Raw genomic sequence first — 23,238 nt, 5'->3', positions numbered from 1 at the left:
TGTTTGGCAGTCCCACTTCCTTAATTAGGCTGTTTACCTGTGCTGCTATGTGTTTTTTATGTGGTTTTTTTTTGTTGTGCAAGATATTACCAACAATATACTGTACTGATAAGAGTAGTACACAGCTAAAGCTTTCTGAGCAGTTTAAATTGTGTGATACATTTTTGATTTTGTTTTCCTTTCCTTAGCTGACATCAGCTATATAGTAGTCTAAGTAGAAGTGTGTGTGTGTGTGTATGTGTGTGTTTGTGTGTAGCCTGGATACCTGAACTTCAGTGATCTTTTGCCAACAATTATGAATGTTACATAGCAAAAGCTTGTTCTCCTAGGCAAGTATTGCTAATTAGTGTGGTTACCTAAAAACCTAATTCTTTTAAGTACTGAAGATCAAAATAAAGGTGGTGTCTTTGCGCTTGTTAGATTTAAATAAATCTCTACTTAGACTGCTTTTTCATCTTGTACTTTGAAAAAGGTTGTTGGCTTGGTAGGAAACTTGCTAGTTCAGGGTATCAGCAGAATGGTTCTTGGAAACATTGTATTAGCTTTCTTTCTAAGAAACTGGTGTTTTTACATTTGTAACAGTTTTCCCCTATACTACACATGCAGTGATGTACCTCCAAGAAATATTTACTCATAGGTTTTGTATCTTTTGTTTAAAAAATTGGATACACTAGCAATCTTCAATAAATATCTTATTTGGGTTGCATAGTTAGATTTTGAATTCCTAGAGTAATTTTAAGCGTTTGACAGAACTAGCCTTGTGCTGTATAATACATTTTGACTATATGGTGGGATATATTTAAAACATAATATTTTAAGGTGTGTATTTAAGAAAAGTAAGAATAAAGTTCAGTACATTTGTAACACTGCCAAGTAAATGTTGCAGTTATCTTTAACAGGAATGGAAGCATTATATCTTAATATTGCTATTTGAAATATATACCACAAAATATAGGCTATGCTAGCAATGTGGCTGAGTTAACGTGAAGGTTTGCATTTTCCAGCTTGAGGTCAAAATTAAGTGTTTTGTAATAACTGTGCAACAGTAACAGCATTACCATCAGTCTTTCTTTTACCATTAAGAGCTATCATTCAGCAAAGAAGCCAAGGATTGAAAGGGCTTGGAGACCCTCCCAAACGCTAGAATGTAGTTTTTATAGTCCGGAGTTCATTGAAGTATGGTTGGTGAGAATGGTTGCATGGCTACTGCCTGTGCTTTCTCTGCCTGTCAGTGCAGCACAGAACATGGCAACAGCATATTTTAATCTGGCCTTTGGCACCAAAGGTAACTCTTGAAACATCTTTCTTTAAGCATAATGAAAGCTGCCTAAGGCCTTTGCAGTGAAGAAAGTTTCCATCTCTAATAAGTATTAAAATCTTACCCTGTGCTTCTTTCTCTCACTAACCTCAGTACATTTGACAGGTAGTTTAGTTAACTTGGTGAGGAGAACTAAAGTGGAATCTCCTCAGGCCCCTGGCACCTTTCATCAACTTTGATGTCTCTTGATTATTCCTTGCAGAAGAACAAAAGACCGCACTAGTGCAAAGATTTCCCATAGTTGTTCCTTCCCTGATCAAGGTGTTACTGTAAATGTCTGTTCCCATTCTTCCAGGCTGCTGATTGAGGAAATAGTAGCACTGATATCTGCCTCTAGTTTTGTGAAGCTTTGTGGAAAGGAAATGGAAGATTGATTGCAAATGAGACATAACACACAACCATGTTTTATTGCTTCACTGCAATTATGTTGCAGTGTTTGCTAAATGAGAAAACAATATTGCCATCTTGTCTGTTTGCATGCCCAGTGGTTCCATGGCTGTATCTCCCATGGTGGGCCTGGCTGGTCAAAATCCCAAGGGCAGCTTGTTTCCATGTCTGCCTCTCCTCTTCTTCTTGGAGGGAAGGATCTTCTTAAGTTCATGCACTTCGAGGTGGTTTCTGTTCTGTAACCAAAGGAACTGAATTAAAAAGATGTGGGTTAACTGATATTTATCAGACCTCTTGGCTTACAAATATTGGTGCTGCAGTGTTGTGTGAACTGGGCCTCAATGGGTTTTGAATCTAAGGGATATGGTCTTAGAGATTGTGCTGGTTCCTTGACTCCTCTGCCATCAGATGAACTTGGAGAGTGTTAACCCGGGCCTGTTAGTTGATGCCTCTGATTCCAGGGTTCCTCTAGTTATAAGAAGGCGACTATTACTGAAAAGTTATAAATGCATCTCGATGGCATGTCATTTGGGGTTGTGGACTGTACTTCACCAACTAGTCCCCTCCATTAGAAACTGGGCTGGCTACACCTACAGAGAACCTCCCATTTTCTACACTCCTGGCTTAAATCTATGCTCCAAATTGTATTGCAAGTGCATGCCTAGCATGTGCACACATTTTTGGTTTGCACATGTTGCTTTTGGATAGGTTATTCATTTATTTATTTTAAATAAATTTCTATTCCAGCAAGGGGCCTAAGCGAAGAAGCACTTAGGTTAGCAAAGAATAAATGCTTTTGCTGGTTCAGCTCATTCAGGGAACCAGTGTAAACCATGCTGCCAGTAACACCCTTTTTTTTTTTTTTACCATGACGATCTTCATCTCCGCTGGGAGGGTTTGCAGCACTGCTTTGTGGGCAGATCTGCTGGAAACTGGGGTCTTCTGTGGGGGAGAGAGGAGGCTGCGCTGTAGACTCCCTCAGCCTGCCTGTCCTGCCCCCTTTGCAAAGCGAGTCTGGGTTTGAAAAACAGGAGCCTGTGCCTGTCTCTTTTGACTCAGTAGGTGGCTCTGCTGCCATGCCAGGGAGGGCAGAGCAAGCCCTGGAGCAACTTAACAGGCGGAGGGGAAAGAAGCAGGTGGCTGGTGGAGGGACTGGGGGAATGAGAGCAGGTCTTGGGGATGGTGGGTTGTTTCGGCCGAGGGGAGAGAAGCTGCTGCCCTGCATCAGAGTGAAGATTGCAGCTGGGTAGGGGGCGATCCCAGGGCCCAGTGCAGAAAAAGGAAGCTGGGGCCAGACTGGGAGGAGGGAGGCACTGGGTGCGGCCCCCGCCACACCTCCCTAATGGGCCGTCTCCTCCCCTCCCTTCCCTAGGGCAGATCGTCCCTTGCCGTCCCCCGTATGTGAGAGCAGGAGCCGGAGCAGCCGCAGCCACCGGGCCGAGCCGGGAGCCCCCGGAGGAGGAGCAGAGCTTCCTTCCCTGTGAGCGCCGAGCTGCCCAGAATGGAAGCCATCGCCAAGTACGACTTCAAAGCCACAGCGGATGACGAGCTCAGCTTCAAACGCGGGGATATCCTCAAGGTAAGTGCCGGGCTGCCAGGATCTCCCTGCTGCTCTCTCTCTCCGATTGCAGGAGGCCCGGCTCTGGCTCCTTGCTGGGTCAGAGCATCTTCTCGGAGTGTTAGGACATCGCTGGGAGCAGGCATGAAGATGTGAAGGGGGGGCGTTATGAATGGGATTCCTTTATTCAAGAGAAACCATTTAAGTCATCAAGACCAATTTAACATGCATTTCCTCCTCCTCCTCCTGCCAAAGAGTCTTGCATCAAAGAACAGCGATTAGATTATTCCTTGGGAGATAGTCTTCTCGCATTAGGCTTTCAGATACAGTATTGCTGCTGAGTTCTGTGTTCAGGCTTCATGATTGTGAGCCTGTAATGCTGAATATTTAATGGACTTGTGGAGAGGGCTGCGATTGCTTGGGGTGCATTAGAGAAATGTTGGCTTGGAGAGATCTCGATATATCAAGGGCTTTTGTGTTAGCAGCATAAAGAAATGTGTTTATTGAAAAACATTTGTATGCCTAAAAGCGGGGGGGGGGGGGGGGAATCCAGAAAGAGCTGATCATATATCAAACCAAAGTTAGATATTTATTTTGTAATGGGTTTAGAGTCTTTGTTTAATTTTTCAATGAACATAATAAAATAGGCTTCTGAAGTATACCTTTTCTGACCAATTAAAAAGAGCTAGGTCATGTCACGCGCCTCTCTCTCTCTCATATCAATATGTAGATATGTCAATGTCTATCTAGCTATTTATAGATGCACATAATGTTTTTCTGTTGTCAAATATTTTATATGTTTGCTACCTCTATTAAACAGCAACATGTATCCTATTTCTGACAGTATGAAGCAATTGAGTTGAAGCAGTTAAATCCATCTTTTTTTGACACCCCAATTTTTTTTACTCTCCAAAATTACCTTGATACAGAGAATGTTGAATTAAAACATATTCTCACTAAGCTCCCTACCCCACAAAGACTTAAGTCTCTAAGTAATTGTGTGCCTGGGAATAGTATTAATGATGCTGAGTAGCACTGCTTGTATGAATAAAATATATGTGCTTAAATTTTTGAATGCATTTCCGTAAATATGCCCCTATCATGCAAGAAGTGGTAAAGGGTAGTGTCACGCACAAACAAACTTTGGGGGATTCTTAAGTAACTGGTATTTAGATAATGAACATCTCATCAAGGTGGCTGAATAACTTGAATGCTTTTCTATTTTCATCATAAGCCCTGATATTTTTGCTGTTAGTAGTTAGTGATATGAGCTGAAATTTAGTATATGGTATTTCCAGTCTTTTGCCTATTTCTAGTGGGGAGGGTGAGAGGAAGGGATAACTGATTTTATTTCAAAGTATGATTGCTACTAACACATCCCATTTTGACTTTGTTGCCTTGCAGTCAGGTAAACAGATGACTTGGACATTTTAACATAAGTAAATCTGCTTCTTTCCACTTGCAACTTGTCTCTTCCTCACAGTTGGCATTAGAATATACACTAAAAATGACATGTCTTAATGATATTATTTACACAAGCACTGGAATAGTTTCACCTGGTATTTTTACACCTAAGTTTAAGACAGTGTCAACTTTAACTTTCTTAGACGTAAGTGTAAATATCCAATTTTTACATGCATATGTTGTCTGTAATTTTGACCTTTTACTAACCTGAGTTTTTTAGTTTGTGTAGGTAACTTACCTCAGCTTCATGAGTTGTATTTGAAATAGAGGACCATTGAGGTATTCTTGCAGAAAGTACTGAATAGGAAGGACTACTGGTCTCTGTACATTTACAGTACTTAAATATCTTTAGCTTGAAATGTACATTTGGTTATTTTAACCTGGCTCAATCTAGGTGTTTTTGTAAGTGGCTTGAAGGATGGCTGGTATAGAGGGTTAGTTTATTTGGAAGAGTGTTTGTAAGAAAGCACCACTGGGAAGAGATTGAGCAGGAGTTTTTAGGGTTGAGTTTTATTTTGCTTAGGGTTATGTGGACGCTAAAAACCGTAGCATCTGTACTGGAACTACCAGCAATGATACAGCTTCACTGAGGAAAAGTGCTGGTGTAGACAAGGCTCTACTTGTATACCTTTGCACAATGACACAATGGCATCTTACATATGTTGCTACTACCTGTCATGCTTTTGGTGGAATATGGCTACTGTATTTTCTAGTATTGGAAAGGCTTAAGTTGACAATCCTCGCAGTCTTCAGTCTGTAGGATGAAGCTATGTGACCAGGGACAGTGTGGCCTTGATCATTCAGGTGCAGAAGAAATTGTGAACTTTTGAGCGAAGAAATCTTGCTGTATCTTTGTCCTAAGAAATGTATTTTTCACAGTTTATTTTTTATTACGTAAAGAGAAATAAGCAATACTTTTTACTATTTCCTTTCATCTGAGATTTTGAAATTAAGAGTTGAATTGATTAACAGTGGGGGGAACTGTATTTATTTCACAGATGAGAAAACTGGAGTGCAGAGACACTGATTATGTTTATACTGCTACTTAGGGCTACCTAAAGGAAGTCCACAAAGCCCCTACCAGCTGACTCTACACTGAATCTCTATTTTTGACCCCTAGTGACAGTCTAGTCTGGCCTCAGAAGCTTTTCTGGACTTCAGGGTCTGAACTGGAGTGCCTGCCACCTGGTTTGAAGCTTCTTGCAGCATATCTGAGATTAGCCTGGGTGCTATAGGACACAAGCACAAGAAGTCCAACAGCCATCCCACAATTTCCTGTTCCTGGCTGCTGGCCCTCTGCACCCCGCTTCCTGTCCCTCCTTCCTGCAAATAGAGACAGGCACAAAGAGAGGCTGATTCCTAAAAAGGCTGTATTCAAGGAACAGGAAATGCAATGTGGACTGTTCTGACACGGGTCACAATATAAGATAGCAACAGGTAAGGGTGGCTCACGTGACTTAAACTGGCTGTTGGTGACCCTTAGGGATGACCCTAAATATCTCCTGCAACTTGCTTAAAGTCACAGCTAAAACTAATGGCTAATGAAGGAGTAGGACACGGGAGTCGTGTTTCCTACTCTACAGTTTTGACAGTAAAAACTTCCAAGAGCGCCAAAGAAAATAATTCTTAGTTACCAGGAGCTGTGACAGGTGATATAGTTCATTTTATTCAGAACAGGAAGCATTTGTGGCACATCTGGAGTGAGCTAGATTTTGAAAATGGTGAACACATTTGGGTTGTGGAAGTTGAATTATGATGGGCACAGTCACCCTACTTGGTTAGCACTTCCATCTTGTTTGAGAAATCTCTTGGAATCCCACCTGCTTGTGATGGGCCTCACAGGGATCTCTCCTATAAACCAGATCAATACTAGGTGCATATAAATGGGCAAACTGCTAAGTGGAATGAACCACAATACTTGATACAAACATGCACTCCCAGGATCAGGTATTCTTGTTTCTGAACAACATTGGGTATTGTCTATTCTTAACCTCGTTTTATTGCAGCTTCCATGTCTAGCTATAATTAATTCCCATCTTGAAGCAATGGTGAGCATATCATTTGGTTTTATGGCATGCATGAGTTTAGGTTTTCTGTTTGCTTGTTTCAATGTACAGAGAGCTCTTAGAAGTCTTTGTACTATGTTAAGGCACAGAACTACATTTAAAACATTTAATTACCACAACTTATCTTCTCTGTGGGGAGTGGAGGAATAGATGCATGCTGTCTGACTCCATCTGATTTCAGCAGATAACTTGCCTATGATGTCATGGTGCCATTACTGCGGCATACCCACATATTCCAATCCTGACTGAATAGCATTTGAACTGTAGCCATTAAGCTGCTTGTTAGTAATCTTGTGGCTGTGCTCCAAAAGTGAGTGAAGATAGCTGACCCTTGACTCACAACTCTGCAGAACAGCTGAGTGAGGAGGAAGAGTGCTTGGCTTTTTTTGTGAGCACTGAAATAAAAGCTGCTTCTACGATTGTGCAACCCTGGCAGAACACTGGATTCTCAAGTCTTTTGTCTAGTGGCTCTGCAACAGTGTATGGCATGACTGTGCAAAAGATGAAAGTAGTTATCTCTTATATCTGAATCAACTCGGTCTCTTTTTGCAGTATCCTTCCTCAGAGGGAAAGGATGCAGTTTTCACTCTGCATCCATTCATTGTTGATTGCTATGTATTTCTGCATGTTATAGCTTATGACTGTGTATAAGTCCACCTTTCTGTTTGTATGCTTGATCTTGCATATGTTGGGTGGGAAAAGTGTTAGTAAAGAGTGCCTTTAGAAGAAGAGAACTAAATGATTTGCATCCTCCAAAAAGAGCCTGCATTCAGATGAAGGTGCCTCCGACCTCCAAAAGCATTAATTTGGCTCTTTCACACTTAGAGTGTTAGGTACTTGTCATGATACATTCAGATTTTGGTCCCCCCACTGTCTGGTGTTGGAATGACTTGCTTTCAATCTGTGCTTGTGCTCATTATGAGTCTAGATCTTATGTTCCTGAGGAACTAATGTATTTCTGGCAGCTCCTGGTTTTGTTGGTCTGTGCGCCAGCTGGCAAGTGTCCAGACATGAAGTGTGCTGATACTTGCTTTTGGTTTACTGGGAGGGATGGAGGGAGGGGAGAAGGAAAATCACGTTTCTTTTCCCCACCTTCTCCTCTACCTATTTGGAATGTACAGATACTTCAGAGTTCACTGTTCTGTACAAATGGGGAACCAATTCTTCAATATATGGAAAAGGCACGTGGAATAAATTTGTGCAAAATAATGCAAAAGAATGGTCCATATTGATCCATTTCCTCACCCCCCACCCCTTCCTTGTCGCCAAAAGATATTCTTCGCAACAGCTCTAGGGTGGGAGGGAAGTGAGTTTTGTGGTATCTGGAGAGTCTTCAGAAAATCAGTGGTTTTGTTCCATGTAGATGTCAGTGAATTTTCTGGGCAGCTTAAGGAAGACTTAAGAGTATGGAATATAAAATTGCATCGTAGTATGTTAAAGTGGCTTGGGTCCTCTTGCATTTGAGACTTCTGCTGCTTTTTCTTTGTTGTTCTTTTTACTTTAATGATCTGTTAAGGCTGTCCTTTCAATATGTTCAACTCCCTGCATGTTGGAAAGGGAACTTCACTAATCGTCTAAAAAATATATATACATATATTTTACTTTGCAGTTTTGAGCTCTTGGATGTGCTTAATTGGGTCATCAAGATTTCTTCCTGTTCTGAACAGTAATGCCAGCCTGTCAACTCAGCTCCACAATGATCTGTTCATGTGATTGTTTTCTACTAAGTTCATTTTCTTTCTCTTCAAACTTGAACAGGATCAAATGTTTCCAAATAGCTGATGCTGAGACTGCATTTTCAGTTCCTGCATGGGAACCATCTTTGGTGCCTGACTATAGAGTAGCACTTTTGTGCAGGCAAGGGGGTGAGCTGAGCAAAGGGCAGCAAGTCCTTCCTTCTGCACTTCCTTCTCCCACCCCTTCAGTGATCTCACCTGTGTTAGCCATTCTGTAGTAGTGTTTGTACTGGCAAAGAGCAACAGATGGCTTGCTGTGGGAGGTGCAAAGACAAAGTGTTCCTCTGTTTTTATTTGAAACCTTGTTTTTCTGTATGGAGGGACTATATCCTGCCCTTGTGAGAGGATGTACTTGGTGATTTAGCAAATCTTTCCCGTCCATCTTTTCTGGTCTTTTATGATTCTAACTTACAGGAAGCTTTCCTAGTCAACAGAGAATACATAATGCAGTCACCAGCTTTGTCTGATTCACTCCAAACCCTACTGTCTAAGTGTAAAGGTCTACAGTGAAGAGGCACTTAACATAGAGCTCTTGAGAGAGCTTGACTGCTATGCCAGCAAACTGGAGAGACAGCAGTTTCCTTCAGGAGGTTTAAGTTGGGGGACCAGACCGGTAAGTTAGTGCAGTAGTCTTTTATAAGAAGGCAAAGCTGTCAGTAAGCCACTTAAAACCCATATAGATATTACACTAAATTGTAATGACTTAAAAATCGGGAGGGTGTCATTTCGGAAGGAGACTGTGGAGATTTGTTTGAACAGATTGGTGGCTTGCTACTTCAGGGGGTTATACTCTGTCTTGTACTGCTCTGAATGTCAGACTACCTTCCCAACAACTGCGCCACATATGGCAGCAGCTTGAGAATAAGATGCGTTTTTATTAACAGGCCTCCCTTAAGCATCTCTCCTCTCTGTATCTCTGAGGCACATTCCCAAAATGGTAGTTTAACATTTATTTTGTGTTTCTGGACCAGTATTGGGAAGAGACCTTTCAGCTATATTATTTTTGTTACTGGGTGTGGGGGAGGTGTGTGTGTGTGTGTGTTTGTTCATGCACATCTTCACAGCAAGAGCAAAATTCACATGTGGACTGTTCCAGGTTGGAGCTGTAAACCAACTTTTGCCAGCATCTAGAGCAAGAGGAGTAACTAAAATCCTCTTTTAAATAATGGTTTCTTTGTCTGTTGCTTTAGTAGCCAGCTGTGGTTGCCTTCCAGGGTTGTCACTGAAAGCAGAACTAATTAATTCTCGCTAGTATACAATACCCAAAACATAGTGGCTTGAGAGATGTGCAATTTAGGATGGCAGTTATTCCCTTATGGCTAAGTGAGCTCCTGATGAAAATCAGCGGACAAGTCAGCTTCTAAGTTTGTAATATACAGAACTGCACACACTGCAGTCTGGTATGATTATCAGGATAAAAAACAGTAATCTGAAGTTGTAACAATTTACCAACCAACTTCAGTGGAAATCATATAGCTATGCCTGCTGGCTTGTCTGTGAAGCCCATCTTTTTCTATGGCCACTTCAGTTCTCTCAGCTTTTTAATGATGGTCCTTTACTACAAAAATCTGTCCACAGAACAGCTTTTGGCACTTCCATTGATCTGATATGGCTTCTTCAACCTGCATGTCAAGCTGCGACAAAGGGTAGGGTGCCTGTGTGCAATTTATTGACTGGCTGAGTGATGAGAGGGCCTGTACTCCATTCAGTGGCATTTTTCTTTTTGTCTTTATCCAGTGCTACACCTTTTGAAAAACCTGATATGGTCCAAAAGTTCAGGGGAGATTTTGCACATGGTGGGAAAACAGATACGTTTTCCAGCTGTCAAAATCTCCCCAATTTTAAATCACAATTTGGTCGCTCTGAATACAGAGGAGGAAGAATGGGGAAGATCTTTGGAGTATCCAGAGGGTTAATGTACTCTTTGCCCTTGCCCCTCCCCACAGGTCAGATGCACATTACTTTTGGCAGAAATGGGAAAAGACTGATTTTAATAGCATTCATGATTGCTTGGTCAGGACCCTGTGGTTTGGGTGAAGACTGGAAAACCAGAATACAAGAAATAGAAAATTAATGGCTCAGCTGTGTGTTTAGCTCTGCCTACATAAGCAATGAAGTGTGTGGCCTTTTTAGTATAAATCTCTTGGTTTAAAGCTAACATCAACTGGTAGCTGTAATCAGAGGTCAGGAACTTCAGTCTGATCAAGCAAAAAGCAATGGAAACTAATTCTGTTATGTCAAAACCAAATTACTTCATTATTACAGTGTTAGGTATTACTCTTCTTAACCTCAAAGCTAAAAACTTTAATTTGACATTTAGCGGAAAGGAAATGGCGTATTGTAAAGTTACTTCTAGCTGATGCATTAATCTGAGCTGGAAGAGGTACAAACTACAACATTACAGCAATTACAAAAGTTCTGGCTCAGAACGTTTTTCTATTATTTTAAGGCTCTAACATAAAATAGTGAACCTTCCAGCTTTCCATATTTAATTCACTAGCTACGTCTGAATTTAAAGCAACCTGTAGTTGGTTGTTTTTTTTTATTTGAATTCCCAAAAGTGGATGGATGGCTTGAAAACTGAGTCGATGAAACTCCTAAGGCCAAAGCAAAAAAATTAAATAAGCTTAATACCACTTCCATCCTGAACAAGGATTAGTACACAACTCTGGCATTGCAGGAAATTAATTGCAAGTTAACTTTTGCTAGGCTTGCTAGTATGCAATGCGGAGAGCAGTATGGGTGGCTTGACATCTTTTCTGGTGTTGATGACAAAATGCTTTTCGTGGTTTGACCGTTAAAACCCTGCTGTTAAAGTAAAAACGGAATTGTAAACAGCCTGTCAACACAAGCAACCCTCTGCAAAATTGTGAAGGATATATCTTCTTTGCAGTCAAAAGTGTGACTATGCTTGTCTAGATATACCCTCAACCAGCTCCTCCTGAGAACCAAGAACAGCGTACCTGCCACAGTGGTATCGGCATGAATTGCAAAACTTATCCAAGATGCTAAGTAAATACAGCTGAGCTGCCCTACCTGAGCTGTTACAGTTATTGAAGCTAGTGAGCGAAGTTAAGAATTCTTCATTGCTATGGTTAAATATATTGACATAACGTAGATCCACATCAAGAGGCACAAATTGTCGCCTCCTGTGCAATTTCTATCACCTAGGAGTTCACTTGCTAACCAGTGAAAACTATTTATGATTTTTTTTTTTTTATTTTGCATACCATGGTGACCCAGCAACCAGTTTTATGTTTTCTATAGTCTAGAAATTAATTCTCCCACTAATCCTTCTCCTTTGAGATTCCTAATAGGGTCCAGCATTCTTGTGAATAGCTTTTCTTTGCTGTCTGAGTTGTTATGAGAGTGTGTACGACTCTTATGCTTTTTATATTTTGTTTTTGGTTTCTCCTGTTGAATTTGAAATGCGCAAATTCGGTGACTTGTATGCCATCTGCATTTCTGCACAGATCAGCACTGTGATAGTACTGTACAATTTGGTACACAGGTTCTTATCTATAGCTTTATCCCACAACAGCTCTTGTTCTTTCGTTTCCTCTGCTGGCTGTGCAGCAGCGGTTAACATTATCTCCGAAGTTGGGCCAACATCTGAGTTGGGGTGTAAATGAGGAAGTAAATTAATTTTAAATTTCTTTAGAAACTGGGAAAGGGAATCAAAATGAGAGACTTCTTTAAGGAGGGAGATGGGGAATTTACATTTTCAACGTTCTTCTTTGCTTATGGTATAAGGAAAACAAAATACTGTTTTCCGTTTTATTTTTAAATGTTAACTTCCCTTTTAAGTGGAACAGTAGCACTGGCCATATTTTAAAAGCTGTGTTTCAAGCTTCTGCTTCCATTGTTTAAGTTTTAGCTGATCATTTCTGCTTCAGTCCCAAGCCCTATTGTTACCTGTTAATTCTTAATGGTTTCATCTTGCAAGTTAGTGTGTTAACTTCGATAGATGAAATCTTGTAGCATCTTGCAAGATCAGGTATTAAGTATGGAAGGAAAATGTGAACTTAACAGTGGTGTGTAGTGGATCATGGGCTCATTTTCCATGTCTTATGAAGGTATGCAGTGCTATAATTGGACAATTCCAGTGAATGGTTTCACGGATTTTTTTTTTATACTGGTTTTGTATACGACAAGCCAAACCCATGCATGAAAATAGAAATACCAAATATGCCAGCAGTGTGAAGAGTACACTGAATGGTCTTCAAAATGGTACGTAATAGGAATATAATGGCCAGCATGTAATCTGAAACAAAGATGCTAGCCAAACATGCTTTCTGAGTTTCCAGATATAATTGAAAATTGCATTTTTAATCCATGTGTTGATAATTTTCCTCTGCTTGTAGCCTTTTTTTATGGGTAATGGTTGAAGCACTGACCAATGCATTTAAAATCCTATTTTAATTCCTTTTAAAATCTAAATGATGAGGAAAATGCAGGGGGAAAAAATTGTTAACTGAAGATTATTATTTCTCTCTAAAGGTATGTACCTGTTCTTGGTTCCTCTTCCTTTCTAAGCATTGGTGCTGTGAAAGCTGTTTTCTGCTGAAACCTAGGAAATCAGTCCATCTTTAGACTTGCACTGGGACAAGTAATAATGAATTTGAGGGGAAAAAAATACAGAATTTTTGGACCCCTGTCTTTGTCACTAACCCCCAAATTCATTTTTATAAATATTTCCAGTGTTCAGGTAGTACTAACCTGTGTACATAAAATGTGGGAGGGGAACATTCAGATTTACCCTCCTGGTTTCTGCTGAATTTTTGGGTTGCTTCTGATGTTCATGTCAGCGAGCACAGCGTCATTGTGAACTGCATGTTCTTTCCCTGGCTGCAGCTGGAGCTCGTGCAGCAAACAGACAGCATTTCTTTCAGTTCAGCTAAACTATAATTACACTGTTACTCTAAAACCTCTCATTTAAATAATTTGTCCCTGGAATTCATACTTTCTGCAGTGAGCCAAGCTACTTCTTGTCTCAACTTGTACTAAAACTTTACAGGTTTAATTGTTATGAGGGGGTGTGGAATCCAAACTGCTCAGTTAGGAACAAATACTTGCTTTGAGGCAAAATGAAATGACTTCATGAGTAGGTGAACCTGTTGGGTCATACACAAATAATAGCATCTAAGTTAGTCTAGAAGACTTGTGGTAGAAGCTAGTCAGCTCTTTGGTTTGTATGAGATCAGCCCCATGCCATTCTTACTGAGCTTGGGTAGGTTTTTCCATTGGAAGTCCTTCTGCACTGGGACATTTTTTGGATGCTGCATGCTGTTGGGTTCTTGACTTTGACGCTAGTAAATGTGAAACTGGCATTTTAGTAACTCGGTCTGCTTTTCAGTTACTGCATTACAAATGAGTTTAAGGTCCAGTTGAGTTACAAACAGGTATTTTCTGCATCTTTGTTATTGGATAAATCAAATGTCTAACCATACAGTTTAAACGAACTGATATCCAGTATCAAGGTACCTCAGGAAGGAAGTTAAATTGAGCATAAGATTGCAGGAAATTCTCTATTTTCTTTTATATAGTGTCCCTGGAAAGCATCACAAAATGATGGATTGTCCCTGTGCACTCATACAGTGCATGTATTGTGCGAGTCTCATTCTCTGTGGTGGTCTTAATAGCCCTGCTTGGGGAACAGTTCTGTTTAGGAGTATATCCTAGGGTCAGTCAGTGAACAAAATAGGCATATGGAGGGTGGTAGAGAATCAGAAGCACATACAGAAGTTGTGCACAGGAAGAAAGAGCTAGAGAAGCACGGAGATGATAATGGAAGGGAAGTCATAATAATGACAACTGATAACTAAAGCTGTGTATGTAAGTTCTCACTGTCTTTTTTTCCAGCCACCTGCACTCCACCATTATGATTTATTTTTCCCCTATAACCTTGTATTCGCATATGTTAGTCTTTGTGAAATGAGGTTCACTGTAATTACTCTACCAAGGTTTGACTCTTGAGACGGAATATTTACATGTATGTTGTTTAAAGTTCATGAAGCTGATTCTAAAAACAAAGAAAGGAAAACAATAGCTTTTTAGTGTTCATGGAAAGAATCACAGTGAACTGAAACCCAGCCACAGAAGAGATGCAGTGTAGATTTTGCGGTCCTTCCCTCTTTTTTTTTTTTTCCACCCCCCCCTTCCTCAAACACGTGCCTGTTTACACTGAAGCTTCTTTTTTACCTGTAGTAAAACAGTATTTTTGCCAAAACCATGGTTTTCTTGCTAACACATTTGGTTTCTGAACAGTTTTTAAACTGGCAAGTTTCTAAACTCAGTGTAAATGCATATTGGCTCTATCTGTTCTATCTGTTTGAATGGAGTTCAAACAGGCTGAACCAATTTTAAACTTTTTTGTCAAACATTTTTTCTTCCCATTGCATACAGGGCCTGGTATGTCTCGGCCCACTTCTGTGACTGCTTCTCAGGTTGAGAAAATAGCTTTCTCTCCCTGCTTGCTCAGTCCTTTAGTTTTTGCTACCACGGAGGATGCACACTTCTATAACATGGAGACTTATTGACTAGGAATTGGACTGAAGCCACTGAAAGCGGGTTTTTTAGGATTGCTCATTGCTGACTGGGCTTTACTTACAGCAGTGATATAAAAGGGAAATGCTCTGTTTCCCATTACTGTTCCTTTAGCCACCCAATCTCTGGTAAGATCCTAATTTGATGTTCAAAAAAAAATCTTTAACCCTGCCAACTACACTTCACACTCACCAGACTGTCATGAAGCACACACTCCCACAGAGTCCACCCTTTCCCCACTGTCTTTCCAGCAATTACATTCACTCAATGCATTAAAAGAAAAGGTTAAAAGGAACCTACAATGAAAGTTATAACTCTTATTTTTCTGTGAAGTTTCTTGCTTCTTTATGTTCTCTATTCTTTCATTGTCATGTCACTTTTCTCCTTTGCATAGGGAGCACGTCTTTCATTTCTGCAAAACACAGAATGTACACAGGGGACGAGCTTTAAATAGTAATGTTTTGTAGTATTAACACCTCATGGAGATTGAATCTTTGTGGTGGGGAAAGAAACTGGACAATTTCTTATTTTGTCAAAGCTGGAAGCTCTCAAGTATAAAAAAAGCAAATATACTGACACTGCAGCTTCTACAGTCTGTAGCATTGGAGCAGCATCTAGTGTTTTCTTTGAGCGCCTTGCACTGAGGCTCTGGATTTTGGTCTTCGTATTCTTCCTGTGCTGTCCAATTTTGATACATCTGACCTAGGAGCAGATTATACCTGAACGTACAGCCAAGGGTGAAGCAAATTTATTTGCAGGGTTTGTGGCAGAGAGAGAGCTCTTTGATCTTTGCATTGTATTTGCATTAGCTGCTCTCCCCACATCGTTTTTAAATAGTGCGCTTGTAAAGATGGGTAGCCCAAGACTCTGCAAAGATCCTTAGTTAGATAATCCCCTGTAAAACCTAGAGGCATGAAATGCAGCCCTGTAAACCACTCTAGTTTGTCTCCGTTAATAGAATCATCTGTCTTCTACAGCAGGATGACTTTTTGTTCTGTTTTGCCACTGATTAAATGGAGGTCTGAGGTGAAGACTGCTTTTTGCTTTTATAGCTTTGCCAGAAGAGCCCAGCTTCCAAACAGCTGTTTGAAATTCCAATTAATTGGATAGCTGTATTTTCAGGGAGGTTTTATGGATGCATATTAGCGATGTTGCTGGAAACCAGCTGGGCCCAAATGGCATCCTGTTGTAGTGCCAGATTTGGGCTGTCTTTATCTAGAAATAGGACAGAGCCTTCCATTGGTGAGTTACAACAGTGAGAATCTTTGCTTGTTTGAGCTCTTCCCAGAATTCAGTCTTGTGAAACTGTCCCCACGGTAGCCTTGGAAAATGAGGGCTTGCAAGCATATCCACATGATGGCCTATTTTGTTGTTCAGGAGCTATTGATTATGACCCCATTCAGGCCTTCTGGAGGGCCTGCAGAAATTTAAACTATTGATCTTCTGATCAGAATCTGCCAGTAGGGCAGAGCTTAGTGCCTTCACGTTGCTTGGGCTTACAGTGGAAATACTGTGCTACTGTTAAGTGTTCAGGAGCTTAAAATTAGTCTGTAGCTGAGTAATATACCCTAGGGTGTTAGTGACCTGCATTAAGAGAACTCTTCCAGGTTATTGCAGCGTGGCCATGAAGATCTATTCTTGTGTGTTAATTGGTTCTTGAACTGGAACAGTTTCACTAATTTGAGATGCTAATTAGGAGATGGTTTTAGCTTTGATCTTTTCCATAGGAATGGATACCTCGGCTGTCTAACTTTAACTTTAATATTCTGGGACATGTTAGTGCTCTTGGGTATTTCATGTCTTCATTTCTGCATTGTTCATGTAAGGAGACTTTTTGACTCTTGTCCACATGTTTTGTGGTCCCAGACCTCTCTAGAACAAGTGACAGCTTTTCTCTTAAAGATTTGTGGTGCTGCTAATAATGTGAAACTTAACAGTGCATGTAAATGTTATGTTCTAAATATTGATATTCTGGGATTGTGTTCTAGTTTCACATGCGTGACTGAATAGTTTAAGAAAATGATTTCTGCAGTGAGAGAAGAAAATTTCCCTTCTCTTCCACACTTTTGTTCACTGTTTTTTCTAAGTCTAAGGAAAGTAAGGCAATTTTTATTAGGGGTGCACCAATAGAGATTTTGGAGGCTGATACAGATAGCTGATACTTAAGGAGGCATATTGGCCAATATCGATCCAATTTCTGATGCAGCTGCCTCCAGCTGGTCAGTCCATTATGGTGGAAGGGGTGTGGGGAGGGCGGATCAACACCCCTCGCTGTGAGAGAGGGGGCAGGGGCAGGAGCTGCTCAGCCGGGGCAGGGTGTGAGAAGGAGCTGCGGCTCCCACTGCTGCTTGCACCCTGGGAGGGCGATAGAGATGTGGCCCCCTGCCTGGAGGGGGGCGGGGGGGCGGGCTGAAGCCAGCGCTGCATGGGACTCTTCTTGGCAGGTCTGGGCTTGGAGCAGGCACCGGCACACTGGGAAGGGGCTGCAGCCACCCTGGATTTCGCCATATCTCTGCTCCCAGTGCTGCTGCCGTGGGCCATGCAGCGCAGCCGCAGCTCAATGCCCTGCCTCCACCCATGTGCCAGGAAGAGCCAGGGCTGTATTGCGGGGCTGCCAGTGGCAGCACTGGGAGCAGAGCTGCAGTGAAATTTGGGGTGGCTGCAGCCCCCTCTCAGTGCTGCCAGTGCCCATTCCAAACCCAGCCCCCACTGAGAAGAGCCCTGCACAACACCAGCTGCAGCCCGCCCCACTCCATGCAGATCCAGGGGTACATGTGCCCCTCTTCCCCCTCCTTTCGCCCTCCCGGGGTGCAAGCAGCAGCAGGAGCTGCCCCCTCCCACAAGCCATGGGTCTGTCCTGCACCTACCCCCTCCCTCACTGGGGGCACTGATCTGCTCTCCCACGCCTCTTCCTTCCCCCTTACTCTTCTGACCTACCAGGGAGAGGCAGCTCTGCTCCTTGCTGCCTGAGTGCTGGGCTGCAGCTGTGTGCAGCACGGGCATTTATTGGCCCCATCGGGCCAATATCCAATACAACCAATTTTCTTTATGTTGGTACTGATCCAATATCAGGTGCACCTCTAACTCTTATCCTTCTTAACCTTTTTTTTTTTCCCCCTTCACCCTATCATAGCGAGTGCCTGTGACTATCTTGGCTCAATCAGCAAGCAGCATGACCTGAGTTCTACTGCCTGCATTAATGGTAACCCAGTGGGCAGGTTCCATATTAATGTTTCTTACTTATAGAGAATTTTTGTTCATGTCCAGCTATATCTTATTTCTCTTGAAATGAAAGCAGAACTGTAACATAAGGGAAATTTTTACAGGCATCTGCTTTAACATGTGAGTGTCAATCATTTCTAGCCCTCTTTTCCTTCTTCCCTCTCCTGAATGTAGTGCATTCAGAAGCTCCTGTGCTATAAATTTTCTTTATTTTTTTTTAAGTGGATCTGATGTTCAGTTGATATGCTGGAGTCCTAGTCTTTTCATTTTCCTGGTTTAATATGTGGACACTTGCACACTTTATACTGGGGGCACTACACATCACAACAACATGTTGATGTGTATAGGCTTAACGTTATCAATGTCTGGAGAGAATTTCTCCTGCACAGTTCTCTGTCTCTGGAGTGGGAGGGCAGTGGCATAAAACCTCTGTTCTCCTGGACTTCCAGCTCTTTTCTGTACCTCCAGCCCCTTTTCTCTGTTACCTTTAAAGGAAGTCCTTATTGCTCTTGTAAGTGCTTCTTGGTTGCTTTAAACTTTGTTTGAAAAAGGGGTTATTTAGGGTCTTTGGTATCCAGTTTCTTGTTTGGGCCCTCCCATTCCTTCTCTTCACAAACCATGCATGGTGTTTCCCAGGCTACAAAGAGGTATGTCCTTTTTTTATACGAGCTGATCTTTCAACATTTGTTGGAGGTTATTGCGGTTTAATACTTAAACTGAGACTTCTGTACCCCACCTCTTTTCTCCTGTGCACACTCAGAAGCCGGTTATATTCATAGGATGTGCTACTGGGTCTCCAGGTGGAATGAAACCACAGCCTATTGTCTAGAAAAGGAACAAATTAATTGGTGTTTGTGCTAGTGCCTGTGTTTCTTTCTGTAGGTTTGACTAAATCCACATTTCTAACTAAGGCCCGGTATATAATTCAACCTAAACTGTGCCAGAAGATCATAGGACTCTGCAAGGTCTTTTTTGTGTAGCAAGTTGGAAAGCTGCTGTGGCAGCTTCTTCTAAATTTAAAATGGAATTTTTTTTATTAATTCAAGATTAAAATAAATAATTGACCCGGTAGTCTTCATACATGTGCGTTGGATATTGAGTACAGTGTATGCATCTTGCCTCTTGCTTTTGACCTCAAGTTGCTAAAGACCTGGATCAACAGCACATGATTGCTGTATAGAAGGTGTTATGGTGAGGGATGCTGGAAGCTTTAGCAAATACATAGGCCTCTGAGAGACACAGCTAACAATATTGTTTGCTAAATTTGTCCTGCTCAGGTTTCATAGATTCATAGATGCTAGCGTTGGAAGGGACCTCAACAGATCGTACAGTCCAATTCCCTGCCCAGGCAGGAAGAGTGCTGGGGTCAGATGACCCCAGCCAGATACCTATCCAGCCTTCTCTTAAAGACCCCCAAGATAGGGGAGAGCCCCACCTCCCTTGGAAAAAGGAGAGTCTGGACCTCACTGAGAGGAAATGCACACGTCGGATGTCCGATTTAGTTATTCTGACACTCCATAGACTTGGGAAGATGCTTGCACTGGTTGTGCTTTGCATAGACTTGGGAAGATGGCCTTTTCTTTGAAATCAAAAACGCTAAAAACAGTTCTTATACCCAGAGCACATTTCTGTGGCAAGAGGTAGATTTCCCAGTAAGTTCTTTAGTTGCAGAATATGCAGGGGTCCTGATTTTGATTTTTTTACATTCTGGATCTAACCACTTAAAACTTGCTGATTATATTTTTTTTTAATTGCAGGGTTTCAGCATGTTGCCTTTAGAGAGACAGACTGTGTGTGCGCGTGTGTGTGCGCGCACGCATGCTAAATTTGGATGTGGAAGACTTTCACTGTATCCTGCATATTTAGGGTTTTATCGTAACAAAATTTTTGCCATGTGCAGAGGGCTTTGGAAGCTGAGGGGTAAGCAAGAAAAGCACATTCCTAGTATCTCTTTAGTGGTACCTTGAACTTCAGACTTGTAGTACTGTGATCATCTTGTAATAAGTAAGTGGGACTGCAGGCTTGTTGCTTTATAGTTCTATCCATCTCTTAAAGCTGTGGCACAAGAATGTGGCAGCATTACCATCTCCTTTGAAAGTAAACCCTCACAACGCCTTTTTCCATTAGGGCATCCATCTCTTAGTCTCTTTTGCTTACGCAGTATAATATTAGCAGACAAGTCATTGGTATTTTACAGTAAAGTGTTCTCAGTTCTTCCAGGTTGTATCTCATTCCCAGTGTAGGGAGCTAGTATTCTGTAGCTGATTTATGTGAACAGCCCCTTCCTGTGTTATTAGATGCATACAACTATCCTCCCTTGTAAAGATTTGGGAGCTCTCTTGTTATGTCCAGGCCTATCAGTACAGTGTTAGAAATGAGTCATAATGATTATATTTGAGCTAATCCCCTTGTATGCATCTTGATTTTTGTGTGAATTTGGCTGAAGAGGAAGTGGAAATAGTTCTATGGTGACTGGGTAAGACGGACAGGAACTTTGCTTCAACTGTTCTGTCATGCTCTGAAGAGCTGCCAGGACAAGTGGCAGTATGCTTCAGCTTCTACTTCACATTGCTAGACATAAATCAGCCAGTAACTGCTTTAGCGGAGATGTTTTTGCTACATATAATGCATGAACTTGCACCCTACAGGACAGGAGCCAAAATGAGATGTTCTGCTGTGGTTACTCATTGGCCCCTGGGCTTCAAATTGAGGATGTATTTATTTGTGCATGCTGGAAAGCTGGGTTTGTCACACCAAGGTTTCACATTAACAGTCTGCAGGTAGTATTAATAATATTCTTGTCTTTCATGGATTTCCCTCTTTGTGACCTATTCACATTACAACTAGTGACATTTTGTAACCAGTTATGAACATTTCTGGCTCTGAACAAATGTGGTTCACATACAACATGGTTAAAAATTAATTGGGATAAAAGCCCTAAGAGGTTATTGCCCCACATTAGTAGCCTAAACTGGCATATTTTACCATACTGATTACAGGGAGATACTCTGGTAGCATGGCTGGGATACTTTGACAGAACCGGTAAAACCGGTCTGACCACCACTTCCCCTCCACTGCGCTGTCCTGCAGTGGGGCTTCCCAAAATGCATTGCTTTGTTTGCAGTTTTACATATTTTTCTGGTGGAGGGAGCAAGGATAACTGTCTAGAACACACTGCTGCAAGGGTAGCAAGGCAGTGGGCTGTGATGGCTTAAAAAAAAATCTGCTTTTGGTTACAAACCCAATTTGTTAGTTGAGGTTGTGCCTGCAGCTGGTTACTAAATGGCTGTGGCCATACCATGAGTGGGCTCTGTGGGTTGAGACATGCATGGAATGAAACTGCTTGTGCAAAGCAGGTCTATGAATGTGGCTAACTTCTATTCCTGTTCAAGATGAGGAGATAAGTAAGAAGTTTGCCTTTCAGTTTTTGTTTTTTCTTTATTAAAACATGACATGATCACGAGGCTACTTACCTTTTTCTTCATTCCTCCATAGTGAACTGTGGAGTACACGTTACAGGCTGCAGTAGCAAGAGCATTGTGGCTACTCTCAACCACACACAGTATACAGGCTTTCGGGGTGGGGTGGGGAGCTGTGATTACTTAGCTAGCTGAACAGTTTCCTTTGAATAGTGTCATTTGACCAGAGATCTTGTTTGAAGTCTGTATGCAGCGAATTAACTCCGGTTTCCCTCAGTGAATTTCTTTAGCCTAAAGGCATCTCGGTGTTTGTTTAGCACTATAATATAACCTTGTTTTTATCGTTTTTTCCCCTAGTTGCAAGTTTCTCTAACTAATAGCCAGATAGTTTTCATCGAGGGAGCTGAGAACCATCATTCAATATGTGCGGTCATTTTATGCGACTTTTGTTTTGGCAAAAAAAAAAAAAAGCCAGCCTTCTCATGTGGAACAGATAAGACCTAGGTGGTGCCACCCTGCCTCTTTTTTTTCTCTTATTTTAAATAACAATCCCCAAAATAGCCATTTGGTGAAAGAGAATGAACTGCCACCTGTTCTGCTTGATCACTTTGTCATTGGTGGCCACAAGTACACATTCAGTGGTGACGATGATTATTTTAGTGTTGCTTACCTGCTTTGTAGTGAGAATTGGTAAACAGTGTCCAGATGGGTAAAGCCAGGTTGTGATGTCTTAGTTCACTGAGCTATGATAATGATAAAATACTGATTTTTTTTTTTTTCTCTCTGTTTCCAATTAAAGAGGAGGGATGTTGATAGGGTTGCCAACTCCCTGTAAATTTACAGACCCTCTCCTTTTATTTAAAAAAAAAAAAAAAAAAAGGCTAAAAATACCTGTCTGTGAAGGCCTTTTAAAAGAATGGAGCCATTGGTAACAAACTAAACCATAAGCTCTATTGCAGATCTGTCATCTGAACAAGGCTAGATGTTAAAGGACAGACATCAGAGCAGTGCCACCTAGTACCTGAGTGGGAGTGCAGCTCAGCATTCTGCAAAGACCTTTCCCTCAGGGCCTTGGGGTCCACAGGAGCATCCATAGGGCATCCCGTACCCATATGCTGTTGCTGCTGTCCCATCGTCCTCTTGAAACACTGCTGGATCGCTGTAAGCAGGGCCATGTGGCCCTGGGCGGGACTGGGAGAAGGTGGTGTAACTGGGATGGAGCTGTAGGGCTGGGCTGGTAGGGGGAAGGGAGAGGTGTCAGGTGGCGGTCCATGCTTGGATGGGAGCATCAGGGCTGAGGGGCAGCACATGCAGGGTCAGAGGGTACCAAACTGGGAGTGAAGTGGGGACAGCTTGGTATAAAACCATTACTGCAGTAGAGGAGGGTTGCCCACCCAACCAATATATGCATGTACTGACAACCAAACTTTTTTTTTTTTTTTTTTTACTATGGTTGATGTTAAACCCCTAAATTTAAATCTGGCTCTTATTACTGCAGTCTAGGGTCTGGCAGAAAAATTAC

General features: G+C 41.7%; 1 protein-coding gene across 1 annotated transcript in view; it reads left to right on the top strand.

Moving 5' to 3' along the window:
* Positions 1 to 3,077: 3,077 nt before the first annotated feature.
* Positions 3,078 to 23,238, top strand: part of GRB2 (growth factor receptor bound protein 2) — a 59,196-nt gene continuing 39,035 nt past the window's right edge. Inside the window, exon 1 of the mRNA XM_019542543.1 lies at positions 3,078 to 3,284. Coding sequence (XP_019398088.1) covers positions 3,207 to 3,284 — 78 coding nt within the window. The 5' untranslated portion in view covers positions 3,078 to 3,206. The remainder of the gene's footprint in view (positions 3,285 to 23,238) is intronic.

Source organism: Crocodylus porosus, unplaced genomic scaffold, assembly GCF_001723895.1.
Source record: "Crocodylus porosus isolate Cpor-Errol unplaced genomic scaffold, CroPor_comp1, whole genome shotgun sequence".
In the NCBI taxonomy this organism is placed as follows: domain Eukaryota; kingdom Metazoa; phylum Chordata; order Crocodylia; family Crocodylidae; genus Crocodylus; species Crocodylus porosus.
The sequence above is the reverse complement of the archived record's forward strand: the minus strand, read 5'-3'. Positions and strand labels throughout refer to the sequence as shown.